Source organism: Aythya ferina (genome assembly GCF_964211825.1).
Source record: "Aythya ferina genome assembly, chromosome: 1".
Classification (NCBI taxonomy): domain Eukaryota; kingdom Metazoa; phylum Chordata; class Aves; order Anseriformes; family Anatidae; genus Aythya; species Aythya ferina.
Window position 1 is genome coordinate 152,946,452 of NC_140296.1, and position 27,234 is coordinate 152,973,685.

General features: G+C 58.3%; 1 protein-coding gene and 1 long non-coding RNA gene across 2 annotated transcripts; one reads left to right on the forward strand and one right to left on the reverse strand.

Moving 5' to 3' along the window:
- Positions 1–7,688: 7,688 nt before the first annotated feature.
- PDGFB (platelet derived growth factor subunit B) lies at positions 7,689–20,305 on the reverse strand. Its single transcript, XM_084513602.1, has 7 exons — positions 19,319–20,305; positions 14,319–14,415; positions 12,162–12,245; positions 11,585–11,790; positions 10,060–10,201; positions 9,563–9,732; positions 7,689–8,398 (listed from the first exon to the last, which is right to left on the reverse strand). Exons 1-6 carry the CDS (start codon positions 19,406–19,408, stop codon positions 9,596–9,598), a joined length of 756 nt encoding a protein of 251 aa, XP_084369728.1. The 5' UTR covers positions 19,409–20,305; the 3' UTR covers positions 7,689–8,398; positions 9,563–9,595.
- On the forward strand, positions 17,840–20,222 carry LOC311433912. Its single transcript, XR_014691051.1, has 2 exons — positions 17,840–17,967; positions 19,997–20,222. It is a non-coding gene; the product is annotated as an uncharacterized lncRNA (long non-coding RNA).
- Positions 20,306–27,234: the final 6,929 nt, after the last annotated feature.

Below are 27,234 nucleotides of genomic sequence, written 5' to 3' on the forward strand. Positions count from 1 at the left end.
GTAGGGGTAGAGATAGTAGAGGTAGAGGTAGGGGTAGAGGTAGAGGTAGAGGTAGGGGTAGAGATAGTAGAGGTAGAGGTAGAGGTAGAGGTAGAGGTAGAGGTAGAGGTAGAGGTAGAGGTAGAGGTAGAGGTAGAGGTAGAGGTAGAGGTAGAGGTAGGGGTAGAGGTAGGGGTAGAGATAGTAGAGGTAGAGGTAGGGGTAGAGATAGTAGAGGTAGAGGTAGAGGTAGAGGTAGGGGTAGAGGTAGGGGTAGAGATAGTAGAGGTAGAGGTAGGGGTAGAGATAGTAGAGGTAGAGGTAGAGGTAGAGGTAGGGGTAGAGGTAGGGGTAGGGGTAGAGATAGTAGAGGTAGAGGTAGAGGTAGGGGTAGAGGTAGAGGTAGAGGTAGAGGTAGAGGTAGAGGTAGAGGTAGAGGTAGAGGTAGAGGTAGGGGTAGGGGTAGGGGTAGGGGTAGGGGTAGAGATAGTAGAGGTAGAGGTAGACGTAGACGTAGACGTAGAGGTAGAGGTAGACGTAGGGGTTGGGGTGGAGGTAGAGGGTAGTGGTAAGGGTAGGGGTAGAGGTAGGAGTAGAGGTAGAGGTAGAGGTAGAGGTAGAGGTAGAGAGATAAATGGATCTGATCAACCCCTTGATGGCCGTTGATTGACACTGCCAACAAAGAAGAGCCTCAGATGTCAAAGAAGGTGCCTCAGATGTCAAATTTCTCAGGACAGGAGTCAGGATAAACAAGAGCAGTTTTGCTTGGATCCCTGCAGCACGCAGACACCTGAATGCGGTCAGCTGGGTGCCAGCGACAGTTGGCTGGGAGAGAAATCCCCGCGAGAAGAAAGCTGAGCCCCAGCCAAGTGGCACCTGACGACTGGAGAGCCACGGGGCGAGGAAAAGGGTTTCCCCTCATCCCAGGCTGCAAGCCCGGCCAGAAATGTCATGAAATGGCTCATCCCACGTGTGATGCCTGTCGTTTTACTATTCTGTTTTATTTAACCTGGCAATAAATCCGCGTATATCGTATGACTGCTGTGGTTAGCTCCTACCGACGGCTCCTTAGCTCAGGCTGGCTGTTTTTGGGGGGACACGGGGGACATCGCCCCGCAGAGCGGCTCAGCCCCATCCTGCCGACGGGCACCAGAGGCTGGGAGCAGCCCTGGAGACACCAGGAGCTCTTCTCCAGCAGCAACAGGAGCAGGCTGGCGGTGCCGGGGGCCATCACCCCACGCACCGACCCCGAGACAAACAAGAGTGGCCCAGGAGGGCCGTGTTGCGAGAAGGAAGTATTATTTAACGTGCATTGTGTTGGGAAACGAAAACAAGGGGCCTGGCGCCGGGCCAGCTCCCTTGGCCTCTGATTTTTCATTTTTTTTTCTTGCTTTTTTTCTTTTCTCTTCTGGGCAATTGTTCTGGTTAGGCCTTTTTTTTTTTTTTTTTTTTTTTTTTTTTAATTATTCTGTTTTGTTTTGTTTGCTTTGGTGTTGTTTTTTTTTTTTTTTTCTTTTCGGAGCTGACAATGCACGGGGTGACTTCTCGGCGCGCTTCCTGTGTTTTGGCACGGGGGCTGCCCGAGCGCTCTGCTCTGCCACGCTTCCCTCCTGCCCCACCGCCACCGCCGCGGCCACCGGGGCCTGGGTTACATCACGGGGGGCACGGGGGCTTCGCGGGGCAGAGGGGAGCGGCGGGCAGCGGGGTGAGTCAGAATGGAAAGGCTGCGCGCATTGCTGCCGGCTGACTCACCGGCCCTGAGGAAAGAAAAAAAAAAAAACAACAAGAAAAAGAAAATTCCAGCCAGATTCTTTCAGGGAGGTAAACAAGGTCAGGCAGCGCGGCCAGATCCTGTTTACCTGGGACAGGATGGGTTTGCGGAGCCCGTGCTGGGAGCGGGATGTGTTGGCACCGCCCGGGGCACCCACCAAAGGAGCCCCCCGGGGCCACTTTGCGAGAAGCCAGGCGGCTCTCGCACGAGGACAAATCCCCAAATTTCGGATTCCCCCGGCTGCTGCCGGTGCTCACCCCCGGCCCCCCACGGCCGAGGATCCCACGCGGCCCCGCTCTCCCTCCCCACACGGAAGCCCCGGCGGCCGGGCAGCCCATCGGCCCCTTCCAGACGCTGACTGAGTGTTTTTTCCTGATAGCGAGGCGTGTGTGAGTGGATGTTGCTCAGGCGAATATCCTGTTCTTGCGACGGGACGGGGACGCGGGGGGGGGGGGGGTGTTATGCCGGGATTTCGCATTCCTGGCATTCCTGCCTTGGCCGGGGATGGGAGCGCTGCAAAACAGCCTGGTGGCAGGGAGCGGGCACCCACGGGCGCACCGAGTGTCCCCTCAAAGCTGGTGCCCTGGCGAGCCTGGGGACATCCAGCTCCGTGTCCCCGTGGTGTGAGCATCGCCGATGGGTTCGGCTGCTTCTGCAGCACCCGTCCCACAGCTCAACCTCTTCCAGCATGGCCTGGCATGGGGACGCGTGTGGGGACTGCAGGGACTCGTTGGGTCCCCGCATCTTGCTCCTGGCCACACGTGGAGGTGAGCTGGATCAACAGCTCAGTGATTCCAGACCCTGCAGCACAGAAAGCCTTTTGCTTTTTTCTTTTTTTCTTTTTCTTTTTTTCTTTTTCATTTTTTTTTCCTTCATTCATGGGCAGAACGAAACGAACAGGGCCAGTGCTACACCGTGGTGGTTTTCCCTCCCGGCCAAAGCGAGGTCCTTGGGGTCTCGCTCCTCCAGGTGCTCGGGCTCTCCCTTTTCACAGCGTGCCGTGGTTTCGTGGCTTTCTCAATGAAACCCACACGACGCAGCCCCATGGGCCGCTGGAAAGAAGGAGAAGGAGACGCCCTGGCTCTGGCCACCAGCTGCACGCGTGTGCTGCTGGAAGGGGAAGGGACAGGGAGGGAAGGGGACAGTGCCTCTGGTCACATGCAGAAGCCAGGCTTTGAGGAATTGAAAGCGTGCTATATCTGCAAGATTTCAAAAAAGAAAAACCCCAAAAAACGAGCGTGCTTCTGCGTTTGAGGAAGCGGCCGGTGCAGCGATGTCCCCCAGGAGCGGGAAGGCTCTCGAGGGAGTCCCAGCGATGCCCTCCCCGCGGGGACACTGGGGTAGGGTCTGAAACCCACGGGCAGAGCCCAGCCCGGCCTGAGACCCCTACAGAAAGGGGCAGGAGCGAGACTCGAGCTCCCCACAGCTCCAAAGAGCAGGAGCACGAAGCTCCAGGCGCTTGAGAGCTTCGTCCCTGCTGCAGCTCCAGGTCCTGGGGGTGGGAACCCCCCCAGCACCCACTGGGCTCCCTGAGCATTACAGCCAAATGACTAAAGCGGTTAGGTCACTGCCATGAGCTGCTTCCTTTTTTGGGCAAAGTCAAGTGTCAGAATCACAGGTTTCCTCTTTCCTTAGAACTGGGCTTTTCTCGATACCACGAATCCTTCTTGCGATGCTAAAATTAAAGGGTCTGAAAAGCACATGCAGAGTGGCGCAATCCCGCCGCTCCGCTCGGAAGGCCGCGAGTTGGGTGACAAACAATAGGGGTTGGAAATAGCTGGGACCGAGATTTCCTCTTTCAGCTGCAGAATTGTTTCCTTGGCTGGTGCGTGCAGAAGCCAGGTGGCAAAATGCTTGCCCCTACCAGGCTTCCTGGCGAGCAGGGGGACCTTTGGGTGCAGGGTGGAAGCGAACACAAGAAGAAGTCCCCCCAAAAGCAGCGCCCGCTCTCCTTTAGCTTTGTTGCCCCCTCGTGCTCCGCTGTGAGGTCGCTCAGCTTCCCAAGAGCTGATTTTTGCAGCTCCTCATGAGCTCCCCAGGTCCATTTGCAGCCCCGTGGATGGGGACAACAAACGTGTGGACCCCGAGCACCGCGTCCAGCCAGACGCTGGTGCTGCCACCTCTCCCACCCGATGGAGGCACCCGGCTCTGCACGCGCCCAGCGTGGGAAGCCAGGGGCAGCTCTTCTGCTCGCTCCTTCCCGGCCCCAGGCTGTGAGACCCTCGGCAGAGACCTAAGGAAATAACCGAGGGCAACAATAGGTTGCGGCGCAGCCGGCGGGGCTCTCCGTGGAAAAGGGAAAATGCGTATCACGGGGAAAAACTGCAGATCCTGTTCAGCTGCTCCTTTCTGTTTCATTGAACGGAGGCGGCTGCACTGGGAAAATGCTTTATTTGGTTATGGGGCTGCTCGCATCAGCCAGGGGAGCTTTCTCCGTGCCAAACCCCAATGCAAGGAGCCAGCTCCAGTTTCAGCCCCCACAACCAGAGCCACGCTGCAGCCCGTCCCTGGCGGCCCCAGGTAGACGAGGACCGGCTAACGAAGCTGCTGGCTGCTCTCACGAGCCCCATCCCTCCCCGGGGAGAAACCCGCACCCGCAGCCCTTCTCCTGGGTGCAGCGGGCTCTGATCCTGCCCTTTGTGGACCTTTTTCGGGTTTGTGCATCCTCTGGGAGCACGAATTTGGGATGGGCAAAGCCGGCGTGCCGCAGCACCCCTGGCCAGCCAAAGCTTGCTGCCCCTTCGCTGCGCTGGTCAGCGCTGCCTCAGACTTTCCAGGGCAGGCTGTGCTCCGATTGCCGTGTTTTGTCCGTGGCCACCAGGTTTATGGGACACCAGGGAGACCCCCCTTTTTTCCTCCCTGCCCCCTCCCAGCGCACGCTTTTTTGTTTTTCTTCTTGATTAGCGGAAAAAATTCCTGAATCCATCGGGGGGGGGGGGGATTCAGGAATTTCTCTCTGTCTCTCTCCTCGGTCAATCAGTCAGATACAAACAATTTCCATCGTGACCGTGCAACGCTTTTTCCACCGCAATAACACCTCTGCAGGCTTTAAAGGCGCAGGTCCCTTCTCACAGCCCCACCTCGGGGCTCATCCATCCCCACGCTCCTTCCCCGACCTCGGCTTTGGCCGCGGGGGGACCTCTCCTCCCCTGTGCTCCTGGGGCAGTTTCTCCCGTGCAGAAAACCCCCGAGCGGAGGAGCTGAGCTGTTTTATGCGACTGCATTGCCCAGCGGTGGCTGGTGATGAAGGTCAGCAAATTTGGGAACTCGGGAGTTTCCCAGGCTGCTGGGCAAGACGGCGATGGCCCGGCATCCCTAGTGAAAAAAACCTCACTGAGAGCGTTTCGACACAGCCTGTTGGGCCACAAACCTCCCTGCGACATTCGGGTCGCTGAATAATTGCTTGCAAACAGCTCCTCGGACTGAGACGGTGATTGCAAGGGGGTGGTTTCCCCCCAGACCCGCTCTCATCCCAAAACCCGGGCAGCTCACGGTGTTGGAGAGCCACGGGCACCCGCCTGGCCGGGGGACAAAAAGGGAAGGGAGCTCCTACTTGTTTTTTTGGGGTCCTGAGGGTTCGTTTTTCCGCTACCCCTGAGATGAAAGCTGGGAGCAGCCGAGGCTGCTTGGCGATGCCTTTTAAAAGGGGAAATTCCCAAGTCACGGGCCGATTACAGCCCGGGGGGGGGGACACGGCTCTGCTTGGTCACGGGCTGCATGAAGGCGAGCGGTGAACAGCTGCAGGGGAGCCTGACTCCTTGGAGAAGCATTTTGTGGGCTTCTTTTTTTTCCTAAATGGTTTTAAATTCTTTGTATTCTCCTCCCTGTGCACATCCTGCTTGGCACGGGCAGCGCCTCCACCCCCAGGACCCACCGGGCGCACGGGGCCACCGTGGGACACGTCCCCCTCTCCTGGGGCTTCTCCCTCCAACCCAAAGCCCCAAAGCCCGGCTGCCAGCTGCGCAACACCTCCCTTGCTCGGGGGAAAGGGAAAAGCGGCAGCCTTTCCGAAGGAGGGAAGGCCCGACGTCGTCTAGACGGTGTGACTAAGGAGGGACCGGGCCGAGTGTTTGCACAGCTTTGGGGAGTGTAAACACCGGGCCAGCTCCTTCAAAGCGGAGGAATCCGGAGACGGGATGAAAGCGCAGGGAAGTTCTGGCCGTGCCTCCGAGCGGAGCAGCTAACAAAAAAGGGGACCTCTCGATAAGAAATCCCCAGCGCCTGAGTCATTTCGGAGCAGACCGGGTGCTGGCGGAGGCCGGAGGGCTGCGGGCAGGTGCTGGCAGGACTTTCCCAGCAGCGGGTTGCTTCTCCCCACAACCTCCGATTAAATGTCCTGAAAATGAAACTGGAGGCACCGGGAATCCCGAGCTGCTTGCGCCTCCGCTGAATCCCGAATTTGATTCAGTTCGGGGAAAGGAAGAGAAAATGTTGCTTGAGAGAGAGGTTCGCTTTCCTTTTTTTTTTTTTTTTTTTTTTTTTACAACTTTAAATACAATACTGAGTATAAATTAATCTTACATTAAAAAAAAAAAAAAAAAGCCAAACAAATTAAAATAAAATAAAACCTCGCCGTCTTTACAAACTGAAGGAAACATTTTGGAAGCATCTTAAGACTTGAGGGCTCGGGGCAGGAGGGCGGCAGCGCCGTGCAGCCCCTGCAGCGCTGCGAGATGTGCTGCGGGCGGGCAGGGGGCGAGGGCTGAGCCCCCCAACAACCTGCAGCAGCCCCAGGCTGTGTCTTCGCCTCCTTTCCCTGGCTCCTTCCAGTTTTTTGCTCTGCCATAGGGCTGTGAGCATGGGGAGAAGCGGCTGGTGGGCCAGCTCGAGCTCAGCTTCATGTGCAACTCCACAGGGCCCAGCGGGATCAGAGAGTGGGATTCCCGCAGTGCTGCTGGAAATTCCCATTGTGTGCAACCTTTCTGTGTGTAACCTTTCTGGTGATGACTCAGGGGTGTGCAGCTGGTCCCTGCAAGCAGAGCCCGTCTCCCTCTGCCACCAGTTGTGCTTTGGTTCCTCCCCAAGCTCATTTCTGCCTCAGAGCGCTGCTGCCAACCGTGAAGGCCGTGCTCGTTCCTTTCTCTACACCTACACGGAGCTGTCCACAGCTTGGATCGACTCCCAAGCTAAGCAGGCTTGCTAATGGGTAAAATCCAGAAGGAATCTGAGAGGGAAAACGCGAGGGAAGAGATGGGAGAGCCAGGGCCACTCGCAGGGCGAGAGCAACGCTGGCACGGTGCGCAGGACGCCCGCGAAGGGGTTAAAAAGCTCGGGGGAATGACATGATTCTGCTTTCGGGACCACAGAGCAGGCAAGGACAGCTCACTGAGATTAAATCATGCTTCTAAGTTTGGCTGTTGCTGGCCTTGTCGTGCTGCCGCTTCGCCTCCTGCAAGGAAGTTGCAGCGGGGGGTTGGTGGGGAGCGAGAGAAAAGGGCAACGGGACGGGGAGGGAGCAGACGGGGAGTCCGCCCGTCCCGTCCCATCCCATCCCATCCCAGAGTTTGCAGGCTCTGAGTAACGCTGCAGACACTGGCAGCTTTTCTTCCAGCTGCCCGCGTGCCCCTCCGAGCTCCCCGCCGCTGGGGAATGAAATCCGTGTAAGAACATATATATATATATTTATATATGCATGTATAAATACACACACACACACGCAAACACATGTAGAGATATACACACGGAGACACGCGCACACATACGGAGCGAATTTTAAAAAATAAGATCTGAGTCCGAGCCTGGAAAGTTGAGTTCTCCACCAGCATGTGCAAAGACGGCTCCCCTCAGGAGGGGCCGGGGGTGTGGAGACGAGTCTGCCGCCGTCTGCTCCTTCCCCACGATCCAAACACCTTCCAGTCAGCACCAGGAGCAGGAGGGGAAAGGGAGGGGGGGAATGCATTTGGCTTCTTGGTTTTGTTTTCGTGGTGGTGGTGGTTGCTTTTCTTTTCTTTTCCTTTCTTTTTTTTTTTTTTTTTTTTTTTTTTCTGTTCCCCGAGATGTTGTGTGTTTTAGTGGTTTTGGTTTTTCTTTTTCAAATAAAATATACGCACGCACGTTAAAAATAGATATCTGTCCAGGTAGGGCAATACAAGTCCTTAGTGCATTTTCCATCGTCGGCCGCCGCTCGCAGTCCGAGATCCGCCTGTTGGCGAAGCCTAGGTCCAGTGCAAGTGTGGATCTCAGCCGGGCCCCCCAGCCTTGGCAGAAACACAAGGAGAAGGAGGAATATGCCCCTTCCTCCCTCCGTCCGTTTCTTTTTCTCCTCCCCTCGGAAGAAATTGGACCCACTTCCCTTTTCACATTTTCCATCCCGTCCCCTGGAGCAGGGAAGGCATTGTCCTGTCCTCGTCGCGTCTTGTGGCTGTCGGGGATCGTGGTTTCATTTTTGTACTTTGTTCTTTTCTCATATATATATATCTTCATATATATATGCTGTGTTTGTCCTTTTTTTTCTTTTTCTTTGTTTTTCTAAAAACTGATATCGCTAATAAATGAAAGGAGGGAGAGGCTTTGGTGGGAGAAGGTCCACTGATGGAAAGGGAAGCACCATTTGCCGCCTGAATCAGTCGTTGAGGCAGACGGACAAAGAGGAAAAGTTATCACTCCAAGGACCCCATGGGGGCAATACAGCAAATATATTAAATAAACCTGGAAGCGAAACAAAAACAGGCACGGCATTAGAGTATGTAACCCTCTGCCCCTGCAGCTCCCATCCTCTCCCTTGTTCTCCTCTGGAAATGTTTGTGTTCGAGTGCCAAATTAGAAGCACGGGAGGGCTTTTGACCTTCTCTATTTTTTCTCCCAGACAGCTCGAGCCGGAGCTGAAATTCGCGTGGGTTTGCATCACTCGTACCCTGGGAACCGTGGGCTGGCCAGGAGGATCCCGGGATGATCCAAGCCCTCGCGGTGCTCAGCGTGGGAATGACAATCCCAAAACTGGTGCCCCTTGTTCCCTGATCCTGCAAGGCCACAGGGCACAAGCCTGTCATCTCCCTGTCCTGAGGCGAGGGATGGGAATGCAAAATGAGCTGCGGCAGGGCTGGGGCTGCAGTCACAGGGCAGGGCTTTCAGCCTCCTTTTCTGCCTCCTTCCAAATTCAGCCCCGGGTGCCGTGCCCACATTACTCTTTCTTTCTTTTCTGCGCCTTTCCCTCTCTCATGAGGAACCAGTGCTTATTTTCCTTCTGCTTGTAGCAGTAAAATTCTTCTGCTGCTGAGGGAACTCCTCCTGTTTACACAAGTCAGGGAGAGAAGAATCAGACCCTGGCCTGACAAAGTCCAGATCTATTGCCCGAGATTCCAGTTCTCCTCTCCCCTGGCATGACCTTTCTTATGCGCGCGGGCTTCCTGCTCGGAGAGGGATGAACCAAAAAGCACTGCAGCTTTTCCGTCTTTCTGCCAACCCAGCTAATGAAAGAAAAGGAAAAGGGATCCCCAGAGCAACATTAATTCTCTGCTTTCAACGGAGAATCAATAGAGAAAGGAGAACGGGAGCTGCTCCACAGGAGAGAAGAATAACAGGGATCCCGAGGGGATTTAGGTGCAGAGAGAAGCCAGCCTTGCTGTCTGCCTTTAAGGGAGGCAAAGGGGAGGCTGAAGCCTGACATCAAGGCAGGGCTGCAGCGTGACCCCGCTGCCTCTGCAGAGAGCCATAAAGCCATAAATAGGGTGCACGTGTTGGGCCCCGGTGTCCTTCCCTCTCCTGCAGCCCTGCTTTTCTCACACCCGGGTGAGCGAGCTGCTGCGGGAAGTGTCTGAGGTGCCCTGTCCCAGGGGAACACCTCTCCCTGCTGGGAGAGCAGCTCGCTGTTACCTGCTTTGTGCTCTCTCTCCCCTGCCAGCACTTCTATGCCACGAGGATTTCTTTCAGCACTTTCTTATCGTTGACATGCTTGTACTTCTTGTGTTTTCTCTTCTGTGCCGGCGGCCGGCGTACCCGCTTCCTCTGCGAGACGGCGGCTGTGGTGAACGACGGTGACAAGCCTGCCAAAACAGAGGGGAGAGAGTACAGCGAGGGGACACCGGGTCACGTCCAAATGCCTTTCCCCACACACCATCAACAAAGAGCTCTGCAATCTTCTGTTTTTCTCTCTCTCGCCCTCTGCCCTCCGCAGTCTCTGCCCTCTGCCTTTCCCCACGATGTCCTTGTCCTCACCCCTCACCTTCCTTTCCCTCGCTGTCAGCCCTTTGCTGGCAGGCAGACACCCTGGGAAACGTCCTCAGGATTTAAGCCAGCGCAGGGCTCGCTCCCCTCTTCCCCAGCCTCTCTTCTCACGCCTGCCTCTGCGCTCGGCGTGCCCAAATCCTTACGTTTCTGCTCTCGTGGCGCTGGCCGGCTGCTCCTGGGGGGCTGGCGGGACACCGCTTCGCACCGGCACTGCACGTGGTCCTCCAAAGGCACGACGACTTTCTTGAATTTTGGCTTCTTCTGGACAAACTCGATCTTGTTCACCTATTTGGAAGAGAGGCGCAGCCGAGTGATGAGCGCGGCTGCGGCTCCGGCTCTGTGAAAATAATCAGCGCCCGTGCGTGCTGGCTCCCTTCCTAAAGGGCCAGGAGGCAGTTTATGGAGCACGGTTCAAGGCCGGGGGTGGTGTGTACGGGAGCTGATTTTGCACACACGAACAGAGAAGCCCTAAAGCAGGCAAGCTTGGATGTGACTGCTTGTTTCCCCCGATCCTAGCCTGTTGGTGCTGGGGAAGGGGATGAGTGGCTGCCCACACGCAGAAGCAGGGGGCGTGCAGGGCGTGCTGGCCTCCTTCAGGATGGTGGGGACCCGAGTTCGTCGCCAGAATGAACTGCCGCAGGGTCTCGCGGGAAGGGCAGAGGGAGAACAGCTCGGGCTTGATGCGAGCAAACACCGCTTCAGCAGGCCTGTCTGAATCTGTCTCCAGCTCTTTAATAACTCGCCGGGCTGAAGCCCTCAGCCGGGTGTTGCAGGGGGAAGGCGGCGCTCTGGAAATTCCCTCGGACTCTCCAGCAGTGCTGACTCAGAGGGAAGGCTCCCGGCTCCGCAGCCCACCGCAGGGCACGCGCTGCCGAGGGGGGTCCTCCCACTCCAGCGGCGGCCGGGCCTGACCCCGTTCGCCTTATCTAACGCCGCCACAGTCCCCGAAAGTGCTCCGCGAGCTATAAATACCGGCCCTGCTGCGCCTCCGGGGCTGGATTCCTCCAAACCCACTGCCCCAGCAGCATCCCTCGGCAGCACCGCGGCGGCCGGGCTGTTTATCTTTCCTTGAAAGCCCACTCCACACGCTTCAGACCACACGCTGCTCGCTAGACAAACACTTCCAGCCAAACAATGGGGAGACCTCTGTCCTCAAAGAAACCATTTCCAGGTCACTTTTTCTGGCTGGCTTTTGACCTCTCGCTCGCTTTTTTCCACAAAAACAACTCCTGCTCCCCCCACCACCACCACGTTTTTCCCTCATTCAGCCCGGCTTTTCTGAGAAAGGAATTTCCTGACGAAAAGGGCTGCGTGAACGCAACCTCTCTCCCGGCCAACCTCTGCCTGGGGGAGTCTCTCTTAGGGCTCGGGCAGGGGATCAGCGCGGGATGAGTATTATTTTTAAACAAGCTGTCTGGGAGGAAGCTGTGAGAAGATCAGGAGTAGCGGAGGGGCGGGCAGGAGGAGCAGAGCAGGAGGTTTGCCATCAGGTGCCTGCTCGCTGCTGGACCCGCTCAGGAGGGAACCGCGGGGCTGGGCAAAGAGGAGAAGCTTTTTCAACGCAGGCAGCAGGGACCAGGCAGCCGTGCGAGCCCGGCACCCGAGACCCGACGGATTTTGGGGTTTGTGGGGAGCTCTGCGGGAGGAGGGAGAGGCGTTTTGTCTCACCTGGACGTGCCGGACGCGGATCTGCGTGGGGCGGCACTGCACGTTGCGGTTGTTGCAGCAGCCGGAGCAGCGCTGCACCTCCACGCAGGGCGGCCACACCACGAAGTTGGCGTTGGTGCTGTCCACCATGGCGCGGGAGATCTCGAAGACCACCGCCCGCGTCTTGCACTCGGCGAGGACAGCTGGCTCTGCCGCCGCCAGGGCGTCTGCGGAGGGCCCAGAGAAAGAGGAGAGGGGGGGGATGAAACGGGCTGAGCAGCTGCAGCCACCTCCGGTGGGAAAAGCAGAGAGCCTGCACGGCTCTGCCACACACACGCAGACTGCTCTCCCCGTCGCCCACCCACCCGGAGCCTCGCCACGACGCTCCTCACCGCGGCAGGAGGTGACAGCCCTTCAGCACCGCGGGCTGAGCCAAAGCAGAGCAACCTGCAGAGCTCCAGACTCCCTCTCCTGCCCTGCTGGGGTTTAACACCCAGCTCCCGCGTGAGCCCCAGACCCTTTTTCCCGTCTGTCCACACCTCCACGTGCACAGCAACCTCTGCCCCCCGCACACGTCTCTGCAGCACCCCACACTCACCCAGGCTTCGTCTCTCCCGAGCCAGGGACGCGGGGTTTGGACCGGGATGAGTCGCATTCAGGTCCGGGCTGGAGCTGTCCTCCTCTGCAAAGGGAAGGACACGAGCTGGTAGCAGCGGGGAGGGGCAGGAGGAGAAGGCAGACGCTTGTGCCCATGCCCCCCGGATATCACACGAGGTAGAAATCCACCAGCAAGGCCACGGCTGTGCCGGGACACAGAGATTTGGGGGCTGCTCTTTGCTCAGCGCACGGCTCAGAGGAATAAACCTGTCGTGAACGCGATGGGTCTCTCTCCCAGCCCTCACCCCCTGTGTGTCAGAGTCAGTTTTAGGGCAGCAGAACTGGAAGTGAGGCTGAAATGGCCCTTTTCCCCCTCTGCTGCACCGCGGGAGCTTGGAGGTAGCTCCGTGAGCAACAGGAGAGGAAGGCAGCGAGCGCTGAGCCCGGCTCTGTGCAGGTCCCCCCCGCCCCGAGGCTTTTTCCCATAGGAAGTGCTGAACAGAGCAGTGCCCGCGGTCCCCACGGAGCACTCGGCCGCGCGGCCCCTCCGGAGCTGGGGACAATGGCCGCGCGCGGAGATAGCTCCCACCCAGCCCCAGCTCCTTCCTTCTGCGGCCGGCTTTCGCAGCTGAAGGAAGCCGAATGGACGTCAGCAGCCAGGGAGCAACTCGCTTCCAGGGGATTTGGGGCCAGGGGAAGATCTCTGCTTATCAGATGCGCGGCGGAGCTGGCTTCCCACACCTAGCGCATCCCATCCCTCTTCCTCAGCCCTGTCCCCGCTGTCAGGGGGAGCAGGGACGTTGCTCTCAGCTCCCAAGCGGCCGCTGGAGGATGCGGGATGTGTACCAGGGACCTGAAGTGAGCTCTGCAGCCTGCTGCCATACCCCCGGGCTTTCCAAGCCGACAAGGGAGCCCTGCTTCATTCCTCGGCCTTGAGGGCAGCTGGTGGCCCTGATGGAGGTGGATCTGTTCCCTGGGCAGTGGGAGATGAGGGGCTGCACGCATCGCCCCCACCCCTCCGTCCTGCAGAGCCTGGCACGCCGTCAGGCGAGGGTGGGGGCTGCCTTTTGCGCAAAGGTTAAAGCCACCAGAGGAGAGGGAGGGAAAAAAAAAAATAGCAACAACTGTTGACTCGAAACAAATCTCCTATTGAAAAGCGGGTCCCTCCCTCTCCAGGTTGTCCTTCTACACCCCGGGTCGGCGCTGAAGAGGCTTGGGGTGGGGGGGGACCGGCCCTGGGACAATCCGGCTGGGCTAATTTTGGAAATTGCCCCATTGTGCGGCTGGTGGGCGAGGAGGCGGGAGCGGGGCGAGGGCAGGGAGCGGCCGTGGCGGTGCTGGGGAGCCTCGTCGCCTCTTTCTTTCGAAGGCAAACAATAGCAGAACGCAGCTGGTGCCCTCCCCCTCGCTTTCCAACCCCCCCCCCCTGCCCCTCCAGGGCCGTTTTGAAAGGCAGCGGGAATGCTTTTGAGACTGCGCCAGTGGTTGGACTGGCATAGGAAACAAAAGCAGGAAATTCTGTTCCCCCGTAGATAGTGTCTCGGCAAGGATTACAAAGCTCCAAACAGACAAAACACGAGAGAGAGAAGGCGAGCTGGGCTGGGGGGGGGCCGGGGGGACGACGACGGGCGGGAGCAGGGTTAGAATAGAAAGGAATTTGCTCTGAAGAGACCGTTTATAAATAAATCCCTGGGCCGGCCCAGCCGCCGTGGCGCGTGCTCCAATTCCCACACGTGCCGACCCCTCGGCGCTTCGCCGCCCTGCGCCAAGTGACCCCGCGGCACCGCAGCCCCCGGGGCTCTTATCTCGGGGCACGAGGCCTGACTTCGCTCCCCGGGCACGTGGCCTCTCCTGCGAGCTAAACCCTCAACGGGACAACCCGCTCGGCCCTCCTCTCCTCCGCCAGCCTGCGTCCACCTCGCGCCTCCTCGCCTCCCGAGGTTAGGAGACACAAAAAGGCGTCGACTTGCCTCCCTCCCCTCGGTTTCACGGGGATTAAAGGTGTAAATGCCCAGGTCTCGGCCCCTGAGTGGCTCCTGTGTTTGCAGTGGGGTCTGCTGGTAGTGTGGCCGCTGGAAAACGGACTGCCCCTTTCTCCCCACCTCCCCCAAAGAGTTAAAGAGGAATAAGAGGAGTGTTTGGTGAAGAGGAGATTTACCTACGGAGTCTATCCGCAGGGCGCGCTGGAGGTCGCTGATGGAGCGCACCGAGCCGCCACCCAGGATCTCATAAATGTCTTCGGGTATGGGGTCCCCCTGCCAGACGACAAGAAAAAAGGGAGAAAAAGCAGCGTTAGAGGGGTGATCTGCAAACCATGCATCACAGAGAGCGAGCGGGGGGAACCCAAGGTGCACGGGGGGACACACAACAGAACCAGCAGAGGAGGATGTGCCCTCACCAAACCAGGAGCCCAAAACCCGAGCAGCAGCTGGTCGACCAAAAATAAGCCCGCAAATGCCTGAGCTCCGCAGCGAAGCCCTGAAAGTGATGCGAGCGGCCAGCAAGGCTTCCTCCCCCGGTGCTGGATGGCTTCTCCAGGTGGCCTCTCATTCCTGCTGCCTGCAGCACAGGCGTTTTCGCAGACTTCCCTTGCGCTATCAGATCAAACCTCCCCAATATTTCCCTCTTGTTATGAAACTCCCTCGCGGGCTTTGTGAGAGGAGCGTGTGCGTGTGCGTGTGCGCGCGCGTGTTCTCAAACCACAGCGGCCCAATAATACCCAGCATTTGCATACTCTTTAAAAATAATAATAAAAAAAGAAAGCAAGCTGGGGGGGGGGTGGAGAGGAAGATTGACCTTCGCAGCTGAGCTCGCTGCTCCGCTACGAGCCCGCGGTGAAACCACAAACGCCGCCGGGAGGGGATGAAAGGGGGCTGGGGGCTGCGGGGCAAATAAAAAACACGTGGGAGCTTGGGGGACGCTGGGTGTGGGTGCCAAAAACCTGGAGAAACAAGGTTTGTACACGTCGGGGGGCGGGCCGAAGCCGGGGTTTGCGCAGGCAGGTGCACCGCCATCCATCTCCTTGGGGCTCTGGCGCTGGCACCTGCCTTGAATTGGTCCCGGTGGCAGCACTTAGCGCGACTACAAAGGAGTCGTGTGGGAAAGCAAGCGCTGATTAAACCCTACTTCCGAAAGGCTGGAGAAAGAGACGGAGGGAAGTGCTGGCCGGAGTGTTTGCTTAGCTCCTAGCTCTCTTCATTCAGGGCTACTCATGCGGAAAAGCTGCTCTTTCAGCCGGGCGCGGGGGATGCCGCCGGAGGCGCAGCCCCAGGCCGTGCCCTGTAACTGAGAGGAGAGCTTGGCTGGCTCCTGAACCCCGCCGGGATTTTCCTGTGGGTTTTTTTATTTTTACGGGCACTTGGTGGCACGTGTGTGGTCCCACCGGCTTACGGCCATCCCTTCCCCGCAGAGCATTTCCTTTCAGCTCCCAGGCGAGGCAAAGCAGCGGGCGGGTGGCCACGCGTTGGCTTTCAGGCACCGGGGGGTTCTCACCGCGACGAACGCCCGGCGAGCGAGAAGCCCGCACGGTTCAGGGCCCGCTGAGGAGCTGCGAAATGAAGATGCCTCCTGACAACCCCCGTGGTGTGAGGAAGAAGCGGGAGCACCCGGTGCTGGGTGGCGAAATGCAGGCGTTTTGGCGTTTGCACCTGTCAGCCCGGCGCATCTGCGTGCCAGCGCCACCGTGCATGGCTGCCCCTGCTCCTTCCTGACACTTAATACGTGTAGGAAATGGAACTTTTTTTATTTTAAACCCCGGCACCCGCCGGGGGAGAGCGTGGGCAGGTGTTACGAGGCTCACGGGCTCTGGAGACGAGCCGGGAGCTGTCACCTTGCTCAGGGAGTTGGGAGGAGGGGGGAAGCAGGGAGGAATCAGGGATCGGGGGGCTGCATTGCTGGGCACCGCCCGCAGGAACGAGCTCCGCTCCCTGCTCACGGCAGCGTTTCGGGTGCCAATTTCTCTCCCGTGGCAGATACTAGCAGCATGGCTACGGCGTATCCGCAGCCCACGCGGCTCAGAAGCCTGTCCTCCTCCCCGGGGTCTGTGCCGCAGCTCTGCATCTGACATCTGCAAGCCTGGGAAGCTCCTTCCTTCCCCCCCACGCTGCAGAACTGCGCCCAAGAGGCGGCTACACGGGCATGAGCTGCGGCTCGTCCCTGCTCCCTTTGGCCTCTGGAAGAGCAGCCCCGGGACTGGGAGGCTCGGGGCACTCGGTGGGGAAGCAGAGGTCCACCAGGCTCCTCCAGCGGGTGCCATGGGGTCAGAAGGTGGGGGAGCGGTGCAGGAGGGGGGACCCCCGGCAGCACAGCCCAAGCCGCTGGTACTTTTCCTGCTCAGCAGCTCTTCTGGGGTTATTTGTCTAACGCAGGTTAACAATCTCTCTTTTTTTTTTTTTTTTTTTTTTTTCTTTTTTAACTGCGCGGCAGATCAAAGAAGACTTTTGTCTCAATGGACTCCTGGCTGGCTGTCAAGTGCCCCAAGGCCTGGCCTCGTATTCCTGCGAGGCCGCTGAATTCCTAGAAGAAAGCGAGTTTGTTTTTCCCTCCCTCCCTCTGCCCCCAGTGCCTGGCTCTCCCCCGAACTGCACCCGCAGGGACGTCCCCTCCCTTCTCCTGGTGCCACGGCACGTCTCTGCAGCAGGCAGCGGAGCCCCGGGCAGGTTGTGGGTGCGAGGCCCACGAGCCCATGCCGTCCTATGTCACCGTCCCCATGCACACGTGCTCTCCCAAAATCAGCCTCGCCACGAGCCCCACCAGCTCTGGAGCTTTCTGCCGATGTATGGTTTCGAGCACTGGGGGAGCTGAAAGCTCCGATTCGTGGGCAAGAGCTGCAGGATCTGCAGCATCTCCCCTGGCAGCAGAGGTGAGGTGGAGAAAGCAGCCAAGGATGCTCCCAAGGTGAGGGCTCCTCCAGCCCTCTTGTTTTTCGGGTGCTGTGCCTACAGACCTACGTGGGACCGCACCAGGAGGGCAGGGCAGCACCCAGCTACCCACTCCTCTGCCCAGGAGAGAGAGGATTTTCCTGAGCATCTCCACGCCGACCGCAGCAGGACATCTCGGCAGTGGGGCCTTGAGCGATCAACCAGGCAAAAAAAAAATAAAAAATCATATAAATAGCATTTTTTAATGCTGAAGCTGATGGGGAGACACTGCAGTGCCTGGCAGGCAGCACCGACCACTGAACACAGCACGGGGGCTGCTGTCGGAGGACGACGCATGCAGACAGAGCCCTCCTCACAAGAACCCCTTCCACGCGAGGTGACAGCTGACATTTTGCTTCCTTCAAAGCCTCAAACCTAAGGTTTGACCTAGCCCACATTCCTAAAACACAGCCTGATTTTTCCTTTCCCCTTTACAAGGCGGCGGCCCGCCATGTGCCAGCAGAAGCGCAGGAACCGCTGTCCTTCCCTCCCGCTGCCACTTGCCTCCTCGCTCCCTTCCCGACACCCAAAAGCATCATCCCTCCGGTTACCATTCGTCCTGGCTTCCCAGATCTGTCCTCACCCCTACCCGATGCTTGCAGGCGCCCCGCAGGCTCCCACCGGGAAGGGGCACAGCGGGGCCGTGAGCGAGCGCCTGGCCGCACCCCATTCCTCGGGAATTCCAGAAAGCGCTGCCAACAGGGCTTCACCCAGGCAAAGCCACGCCTGGCTCAGCCCATCATCTCTGTAAATGTTGCAAGGCAACTATTGCAGCCCGCGGGGTGAATGCAAATCGCTTCGCATCCCCGCTTCCCAACTGGCAAATACCTTCCCGCTGAGGCGCGCGCTCCCTCCCGCTGGACGGGCTCCAGGGCCCTCCAGCTCCAGGTGGGTGTGATGGAGGAGGGAGAGGGACTCGGGAGACTCCAGCTCAGGTCGCTGCGGATCGGGGAGAGCTGCTGCTCCTGCCGAGCCTCCTCCGGGACCTTCACGCCTTTAGAAGGGCTGCAGACCCCCTTTGGAGGATGCCTGCTGTTCAGCAGCGCCGTCGGGGACATGCTGTACGCCTGGTGCTGAGGTGACATGCCACCCTTGGATGAGGGGACTGGCTGTAGGCAGCAGCTTGACTGGGAACCTTCTCGGTTCCCCGGTGAAACGATGAATATCGCTATTCCTCCCAAGAAACCTAATGGCTGGAACCAGAACCCCCAAACTCTAACCCTACCAGGCTGTCTGGCATTTTAACGCGGTTACAGCCCACCGCAGCAGCGCCCTGGGATCAGAGGCATCTCCCCCCATCTTCCAACCAGAGCTGATGCTTGGTGCAGCACAGGAGAAGCCACCCGCGGAGGAAATGCCCTCCTCTGCCCCAAACCAACCCAACCACCGGGCAGCCCGCGGCTCCAACTGCTTCCCTTTGCGGCTGGGGGCGAGGGCGAGGCGGGCCCGTGAGGAGGCGATGCCAGGCTTCGCGCCCGCCGCCTTCCCCCAAAATGGGGAAGGAAGGGGCAGACGCGATGCAAAAGGGAGGAAAGTTTTGGTGGGAGGAGGTTTCCTGACCCTAATAGCAGCCGAGCCGCACGGCTCCGTCGCCTCGGGTAGGGCTGTGGTGGGGACCTGAGCGCTGTGGCGAGCTGCGAGGGGGCTTCACACCCTGCTTAAATTCTGCCTGCGATCGGATGGCGGATCCCGGCTGCAGGATTTGGGGTCCTGCGGCTCTTTTTTTCCCCTGTTTGCGCTTCTGGGAGGGGAAAGGCTGGAAAACGGGCTGCGGGAGGGGAGGTGGCTGCACCCTCCAGGTGGGGACTGCTGTCTGTCCTTCACGGTGCCCACCTACACCCCCAGCAGCGTGTGTGGCAGGGACAGCGGGGCACGATGGCGTGCAGCACCCATCCCTGAGCCAGAATCTCCCCGCACCCCTTTTATTTTCCTTTTTTTTTTTCTTCCCTCGGCTACACCCCTCACAGCACCCCTTCCCCACCCCTCACCCCCGGTGCAGCGCCACCCCCTTCCCTCACAGCCGACCAATTTGGGGGACCAACCGCGGCTCCCAGCCTCCCCCCTAACCCAAGAGGACACCCTAAAGGGGTCGGGGCAGCCCCTCCGAGCCCCTCTGAGGGGAGGCGGAGGGCCGGGGGCTGCCCGCCATGAGGCGGCCCCGCCTCGCCTCGCCCCGCCCCGGCCCCGCTCCGCCGCTCGCCCCGAGCCCCCCTTGGGCACCTGCATGGAGCCAACTCACCTCCAGGCTGGCCAGGGGCAGGGAGAGGACGAAGGCCAAGAGCACGCCGAAATTCATCCCGGCTTCAGGCCCCGCCGGCTGCGGGCACATGGACGGAGAGCCCCGGCAAGGCAGGGAAGAGCTGCGAGCTGACAGCCAGCCCCCCGCGGCGACCCGGCCTCAAGCTCCGCGCGTCCCCATCGCCCCTCGGAGCTGCAGGAGCTGGGCGAAGAGGGGCGAAGGGGGCTGAGGAGGGTCTGGGTGGCTCCTGGGCCGCTTTGCTATCTCATAAGGTGGCTGGGGACGAGCCGCGGTCCCGGCGGGTGACGGGCATCCGGGGGTCCGCGTCCCCCCGTGCCGCCGGCGGTGCCTCGGTGGCTGCTCCTCTACCAGGTGGCCCGCATGTTATTTCCCCTCTCCTTCTTCTTCCTTGCACAAATGCATGCGTGGCCGAGGAGAAAAGCTTCTGCGGACGGGCAGCGACGCCTCAGTGTTCTTAGAGGGGGGGAAAAAATAAAAATACGCGCGGAGTAACAACAATAATAATCAACTCTTTCAAAGTTTGGTGCCAAATCCAAAAAAAAATCAAATCTTCCTCGGTGTCTCTATTTTTTTTTTCTCTCTTCAAATTCTCTTTTTCTTCCTCACGCCTTCTCGTTTCCTCCGAGAAAAGTTGTAAGCTGGATTTCTTCCCCTTAGGTTAAGCGCTGGCTTTGGTGCCTCCTGTTCTGCGACGCCGGCAGCAGGCTTGGCCGCGAGGTTTTACTTTGGTTTTGGAGACAGGTGAGAGCAAACGCCTGGGTTTGGTGGTTTTTTGTTGTTTTGTTGGTGGTTTTTTTTCTTTTTCTTTTGCTCCAGACTGCGCCCGTGTGCCTTGACAAGCCTCAGAGCCCAGCCGCCTCCCGCACCCTGCTGCAGCAAGAGAGGAGAAAACCGACAAGGTGAAATGCAACGGGAGCAGAGCGAGCCGCTGGAGCTGTATTTTAGCCTGCGAGCTGGAAGAGAGACTAAACTGGCACTCGGGGCTGCTGCTTTTATAAAGGAGAGATGGGTGGAGCATAACTTGCCATCCTCCTCTTGGCCGGGTATCAAGGCGAAAAATCTAGCGAGGGAGCAGCAGCTCCTCGCTGACAAAATAAAAGTGTGCTAATTTGAATGATTAATTAATTAAAAATGGCTAACGCTATACTGCTCCTTGTAAAGTGGCTTGGATATCGCGTGAGGAACGGGGACAGAAATTCCTTCCTCCTCAGCCAGAGATAAGAGAGGAGTTCCCAGCACGGGAGTTTGTTTTTTTTTTTTCTCGCCCCGGGTTCTCGCTATTGCAGGCAGGAGCCCCTGTTCCCCAGCTCGCCTCGCGTCCTTCCCTCGCAACACTTGCTCCGGGGAGAGATACGGCTTTAATAGCTTGCGTCTCTTTGTGTGCAAAAAGAGGGGAGAAAAAAAAAAAAAAAGGAAAAAAAAAAAAAGCCGGAGAAATTTAAACGTTGCTACAAGGCAATCTGGTGTTGCACGTGGCACCGGGAGGTGTTTTTCTGTGTGATTATCTCCGCAATGTAATAAACAGCTGAAGGGAAATTAAGCAAGCAGATATTTGCTCGGGGAGGGAGGGGGGGGAGGGGAAGGCTGCTAACAGGTGAGTTCAAGAAAGAGTCATATCCTATTGCAAAAACACACGTACGCACGCCCTCTCATGTACGTATGGGCGATCTCCCGGTGTGGAGCCACACACTTGCTGCGGGCACGGCCAGGAGGGCTTTTCTGCACCGCCTTTGTGCAGCCTGGTCTCCACTGACACATTCCTGCACTGTCATGCACCGCAGGCACTCAGCAGGCGATGGCTCTGAATCCCAAGCATCTTCCCCTGCTTCCTCCGCGCTACGCGCAGGCTTCTGCTCGAGCCGCTCGCGTGCTCGGCTGCGTGCGGATTTTGTCTCATTCACACATCCCTGGGCGTCCATGTGTTTCTCCTTCACTCTCCCCCTCTCCCTTCCTCTCTCACATGCGTACACCCACCGGCACGGCGGTGGCCTCATCTCGCAGCATCACACATGCTCTCTGAGACTCTCTGGGTGCCTGCGAGCCTCATGCAGCCAACCCTCTCTGAAACACACGGTCTTGCGCCCGTGCTCACCTGTGCACCTTGCAAGGTGTCCAGGGATGAGGAACAGCTACCAGATTTCCCCAGCTCTTGAAGCCGGGGCCATCTGAGGTGGGTGAGTGGGGAGATAAGGAGTGTCCTGGGAGTCCCTCAAACCGAGCCTGCAGTGGCACGGTCCCAGTTCTGAAGCTCAAGTGGGAGGAAGTGGAAATGCAATGCATACCTCTGCTCCCTTTTCCATCGCCTGACACCTTAGCAAGGACTTCACCTCAGATGCTCCAGCTGCGCTAGCCCAGTCCCACCCCAAATTCCTCCGGACGCTCTTAGAATTCCCCTCATTCTCCATCTTGGCCCGCCAGCCATCTCTCTGCCCCCCCAGTGGGGTGGAGATACTGCCCTAACATCTACCTGGGGGTTGAAGCTCCTCAGAAATCTGCAGAAGGCCCCAGAAACAGGGTTTTAGAAAGGTCTGGGTCCATCTCACCTCGCTGCAGGTGGCACCAACCCTAGGAGCACCATAGCTCCTTGGTGGGCTGCGGGGGGAATGCTGGTGATTTGGGTTGGCAAAACCAGCACCTGCCTGACCCCATTAAAGCCCATAAGGGGCAAAGGGAGGCTGAGCTGCCTCCCCACCACCTCATCCGGGCTGTGCAGGGGGTCCCCATGCCTCGGTGGCTGCCTCGCCAGGGCAGAACAGCCTGCGTGTGGGAGGGCTGAGCAGGCTCCTCCGCAGGGACATCTAGCACCAGTGGAGAGAAGGATGCAGCAGCACGCTAGCAGGGAGGAGTGCTGCTAATTTCCTTGCTTGGTAGGAACAGGAGCTGCTGCAGGGCCTGCTTTTTTTTTGGGGGGGGGGGCTACATGCTATTTTTTTTTTTTTAATATCCGGCTACGTTACGTGCGAGCTGGGATAGAAATAGAGTTATTTATTTTCATGTGGATGATGCTGGTCAGTTTTTAGAAGCTCGACATCAGAAACAAAAAGCTAATCCCCGTCGAATCTCCAGACGGCAAGGAAGAGGATGTTTGGAATTTGACTAATCATCTACCTATGACCCCGCCTGGAAATAGAGCAAGGCAATATGCGAGCCGCTCGGGCTTCAGCCACTTTGCCTCACTCCTTCTGCTTTTAAGATAGGGACAGATTTTTCTCCAGTGAGGTACTGAAATTCAGACCGTGCCAACCTCACGCCGCTGAGATCATTGGTGTTGAACCCAACAGGGTCACACACACTCCAAACCACCACGTCCTGGGCTGGGTGTTCCTCTTAGTCTCTTGCTTGTGTGAAATTAGTTTGTGATCTACCCTGTGAGCCCCTAAATCTAACGGGGATGACTCCATCGTCTCCTCACGTGTCCTGTGGGGTGGAGGCCTGCAGGCCCACTGGGGGAGGTCATCGTTGTCACAGATGTCACAGGACAAGGGTTTGAAGCCCGGTGCCATGGTATTATGGTGGGAAGATGGTTCAAGGCTACACGGAGTGGCCGGACCGTAAAAACATCCCCTCGGAGCATCGCAAATTGACAAGGCCCAGATGTAACTGGGGTAGCTGGCAAAGGCCCCTCAGGCAAACCACAATGAAAACAGGGATTTTGTAAGGGCCTGCAGCAGGGTTTCTTATTAAAACACTTTCACCGCCGCAGCAGCTCCCTAACCTGTGAACAGCTCATCCCTTTGGCTATTTTCTTGTCACAAGAGAGGAGGGCAGCACGTGTCCTAGGATGGCACACGGCTCCTTGCTGCAAGGCTGCCATGCCCTCATCTCACGCTGGTGTTAAAAATGGTCTACTCGCCACCATCCGCAGGAGCACGACGTGAGGGGCAATATCTTTTTTTTTCTTTTTTTTTTTTTTCTTTTTTTTTTCAGACTTGTGAAAGAGTAGGAAAAAAAACAGGGCTTACAATGGAAAGCAAGACTCAGTCTGAACAGCTGAGTTGCCTCAGCCTCTCCGTGATGAGTCCTCTGCTTTGAAAAACAATCAATGGAAAGAAATTAGGAGGTGTTGACAGCCGGCGTGTAGTCAGCCCGCCCACTCGCTGTACCTAGCCTAGGTGTTGCGCCTGCTGCGGGTTCAGGGGAAGGATGAGCAATCCCCACACCTCCTCCTTGGGGCTGCCGCAGCCGTCAATGGAGGGGGGCAGCCGTGATGAGCACCTAGAGTAAGCTCTACGCCTGGTGGCCCCGGGAGGTGCGTCGGGTTTGCACCGCGGGGGCTGGTTCCTTCAGGTTTATCCCAAAAGTGGCCATCAGGATGGGGGTAGCTGCTCCATACGGCCCCGGGGCTGCCATGGGAGCTGCTTCGGCTTCCTGAGGGCTGAGTTTAGTCAGGGAGGAAGGCAGGAGGAAGGGGGAAGAGGAGCAAAGGAAGGAGACAGAGACAGGCGGGCGGCCTGCTGTTTATATCTGGGGCTGGAGAAAGGCAGGGCCTCGGGGCATCGAGGGCTTGCATCATTCACCTCCTCGCCCCTGGCACTGGCAGGGAAAGTGCTTTCCAAGGATGAGTAAAGCTCTCACAGAGAACCTGACCCCAGGGGAAGGTGTCACCAGGCGAGCAGGCATCTGATGGCACTTGCCAGGCTTCCTCCAGTGCCTCTCCTTCTCCACCGTGGCGGTGAAACTCCCCCTGCCCCTCACTTTGCTGACCATCTCGCCCTTTCCCAGCAGAAACATGACAGAAATGAAGGGGGATGAGCACGCAGACACATCCATCCACCGGGCAGAGCATGGACCCTGGCAAGGGGAGAGGGCTCGTGCCGGCTGCGGCTGCTGCCCTGCGCCCTGGGCTGAAGGAGAAGGCAAAGGCACTACCATCCCTGTGGGTCTGCAGGTCCAGCAGGATTCAAAGAGGGAAGGCAAAGCCAGGGGGGCTGATTTCCCAGCTCTTTCCCGTAGGCATACAGTGGGGAGGAGGGGATGCAGCCTTCCCTGCTCGCACCACCAGCTATATCTCCCCCCTCCCCCAAGTTTAGGGTAGAAGGGAACAATTTCCTTACTCTGGCAACCATCCATTATGTCTATGGATCTGCTCCCCACCCCATTCCCCCTCTCTTTCCTGTTTTGATGAAAGGAAAAAATGTTCTGCTTTCCTTCTTTATTTTTCCAGACTGGTGAATAGCACCTGAAAGGAATTTCTCTCCCTCCCCCCTTCCCCTCTCTCACAGGATAATAAATACAAACGTACGTGTGTGTGCGAGTGCGCTGCGCATCGCGGGTCAGCTGTCATTTCTGACGAGGCAGAGGCTATTTTCGTCTCCGTTTCAGGGAGCTGGGCGGCGTGCCCCCTCCCCACCCACGCCACCCCAAGCCCCGCAGCCCCCGCCACTCACCGTGTCCCCATCCTTTGCCCCTGGGTCCGCGGCGAGCGGCGGCGGTGGCAGCGAGAAGGAAGCTTGCCGAGCTGGAGTAAAAATAGCCCCAGCAGTTACTCAGCTCAGAACGTAACATGACTCATGATGTAAAACGAAGACGAGGGCTTGAAAACCAAAAGCCAGTGGCTCTTCCCCCCCCCCCTCACCTGCTAACGGTGCTCGTGGGGCAGAGCAAAATGTGCCCAAGAGCTGTGCAACGCGGGGCGGGGATGGAGAGCCCCGCGAGGTCTGCAGTGGGTTGGAGGTGCCCACACCGGCGGCAGGTGGATTTGGCAATGCTGCGCCCTCAGCTCCTTTACCTCCCGTAAACCCCAGGCTCAGAGTGTGGCTGAGATCCCGTTGACACACTGGGATGAAACCCCTTTGTGGTTTCTGCTTTGCAGGGGCACAGGCACGGCTGGACACCCCACCGGTGATGGGGAGAGGAGCGGGTGGGTGCCCGCTGCCCACCCCGCGCCCCGTCCCCGTGCTGGGTGCTCGCCGGGACGTGCAGGGAGAGCGGCACCCGCGATATGGGGGCGGGCAGGCCGTCGCTATCTGCTGGCGTGTGTAATAAAGGAGGGAGTTTAAAAATAGACTTTGAGCTGCAGTGCCGGAAAGGCAGCGAGACGTATAGAGCGGGTGTGTATTTATCCTACACGCCCTGCGCCTGATACCCCGCTGGCACCGGGACCGGTCACTGGGGCTGGATGGGGCAGGTGACGAGGGACATGGGGGGGCCCCAGGCTTTGTGCTGAGGGTAATGGGGCTGTGCAGATGCCCCAGCATCGCCCCGGCTGGAGCAGTGGGACACATGCCCCTGCCCGGCCCTGTGTGCAGCTCCGCCGCCCCCGTATGCCCAGACAAAGTGGCATCTCTCAGGACAAAGCCTTTCAATAGATCCCCTGCCCTCTGCCCTCTGCCGAACAATGAGAAATCAAGGAATATTGTCCGAGCTGAATAAAAAGATCTAAATTTAGAGTGTCTGATGTGTTCTTGGTTTCCTGCCATGACTCCCCTCCTCCTTCCCGGCCTCTCTCTCCAGTGCTCGCTAGCCCTGTGCACAGAAAGGTTTCTGGCGGGGTGAGATCACCAGCGAGACCCTGTCTCTCCAGCGATGAGACAGAGGGGAATTCCAAGTTTGACTCTACCCTCTATTTCTGTAGGGGAAGGAGGGGGGAGCAGATCTTTTTTAGCCTCAAAGGCTTAGATATGCATGGAGAGGAGGGAGACCTAAGGTCAGGAGAGAGCAAACTTTTCTTCCCACTTCGGTGTCCTCCTGTCCTGGCCCCGATGTCCCCATGCTCCATCCCAGCCTCTCCGCCTGCTCCCACCCTCAGCCCCAAGCTCTCCCCTTGCAGAGGGCTGATCCAGCCCTGGTGTTTGGGTTTGTAGGACCCTCACCGTCCTCCTGCATCCCCGGAGTGGGCCTGGCACAGAAGAAAGCAGCTCAGAAAGAGCAAATAGAGGCAGAAGAAAAACCACCCAACCCAACCAAAAAAAAAAAAAAAAAAAAGCCAGGAGGGGAGGGAGGGGGGGGGGTGTTCTCCAGCAATGCACTCCCAATGTTTAAACAAGGGACTCCCTTGGGTTCATGCCTGATAAGGCTGGGTGTCAGGGGAATCTATTCATCTGTTTTCCTCTTTCAACAAAAAAGGCCTTCCCATCAGCACGGTGAGGAGGGAGCCAACAGCTCTTGATGAACAGGCTTGCCTTAAGTGCACATGCGGGAAGCCTTTCTGTCCTGCTCCCAGGGAGGGGAAAAAAAAAACAAAAGAAAAATGGGCTGTGAGTACGGACAACCCCGAGCGGTGCCAGGGAAAGGGGAGCGTGGGCCAGCAGCGAGGGAGGGACACCAGCAGCCAGCTGGGGCTCGCCAGCACGTCGGCGTGGTGTCTGGAGGTGCAGAGGTCCTCTCCCACAGCGGGACGGGGGCCGAGGGGCTGGGGGATGCCATGGGAAAGTCCTGCAGCCCTCCTGCTGCCTGGTGCAGCATCTCCCGGCTGGGCGATGGAGCAGGCAGGCAGGTGGAGCAGGGCTTTGAAGCCAGCCAGGCTCTCCCACGCTTCGCTCCCTTTCCCTGGCTGCGGAATCTGGCAGAGGGGGGAGTCAGGAGCCTTTTTTTTTATTATTTTTTTTTTCTTCTTTTATTATGATTATTTCCCTTTTGCCAAGAATATAGGGGCAGGCTCTTTGAAGTGATGCTCGCACTTGCCAAGGACATCGCACACCAGGCGCAGGGCGGGGGGGGGGGGGGGGGGGGAAGAAAGAGCAGCATGAGGTGTTCATGGGGATGGGAACGGCCACCACCACGTCAGTGGGGAGAGCATCACCGTGGGGCTGGACCCACCAGGGCAGAGGGGAATGGAAAAGTTCAGGTCTCCCATCCTACGTGCAGCCGCCGCCAGAAAGCATCAGGCTAATGGCTGCGGCAGGGCGGGGAGGGAAAAATCAGCCTGGAGGCCGTGGGAGATGAGGCCTCCTGCC

Excerpts from the sequence above, each read along its gene's own strand:
- PDGFB (XM_084513602.1), bottom strand. The coding sequence starts at position 19,408 with ATGTGCCCGCAGCCGGCGGGGCCTGAAGCCGGGATGAATTTCGGCGTG. Across the intron at positions 14,416-19,318 it reads TGCCCCTGGCCAGCCTGGAG|GGGGACCCCATACCCGAAGA; the intron begins GTGAGTTGGCTC and ends GTCGTCTGGCAG. Across the intron at positions 12,246-14,318 it reads CCTGCGGATAGACTCCGTAG|AGGAGGACAGCTCCAGCCCG; the intron begins GTAAATCTCCTC and ends TTCCCTTTGCAG.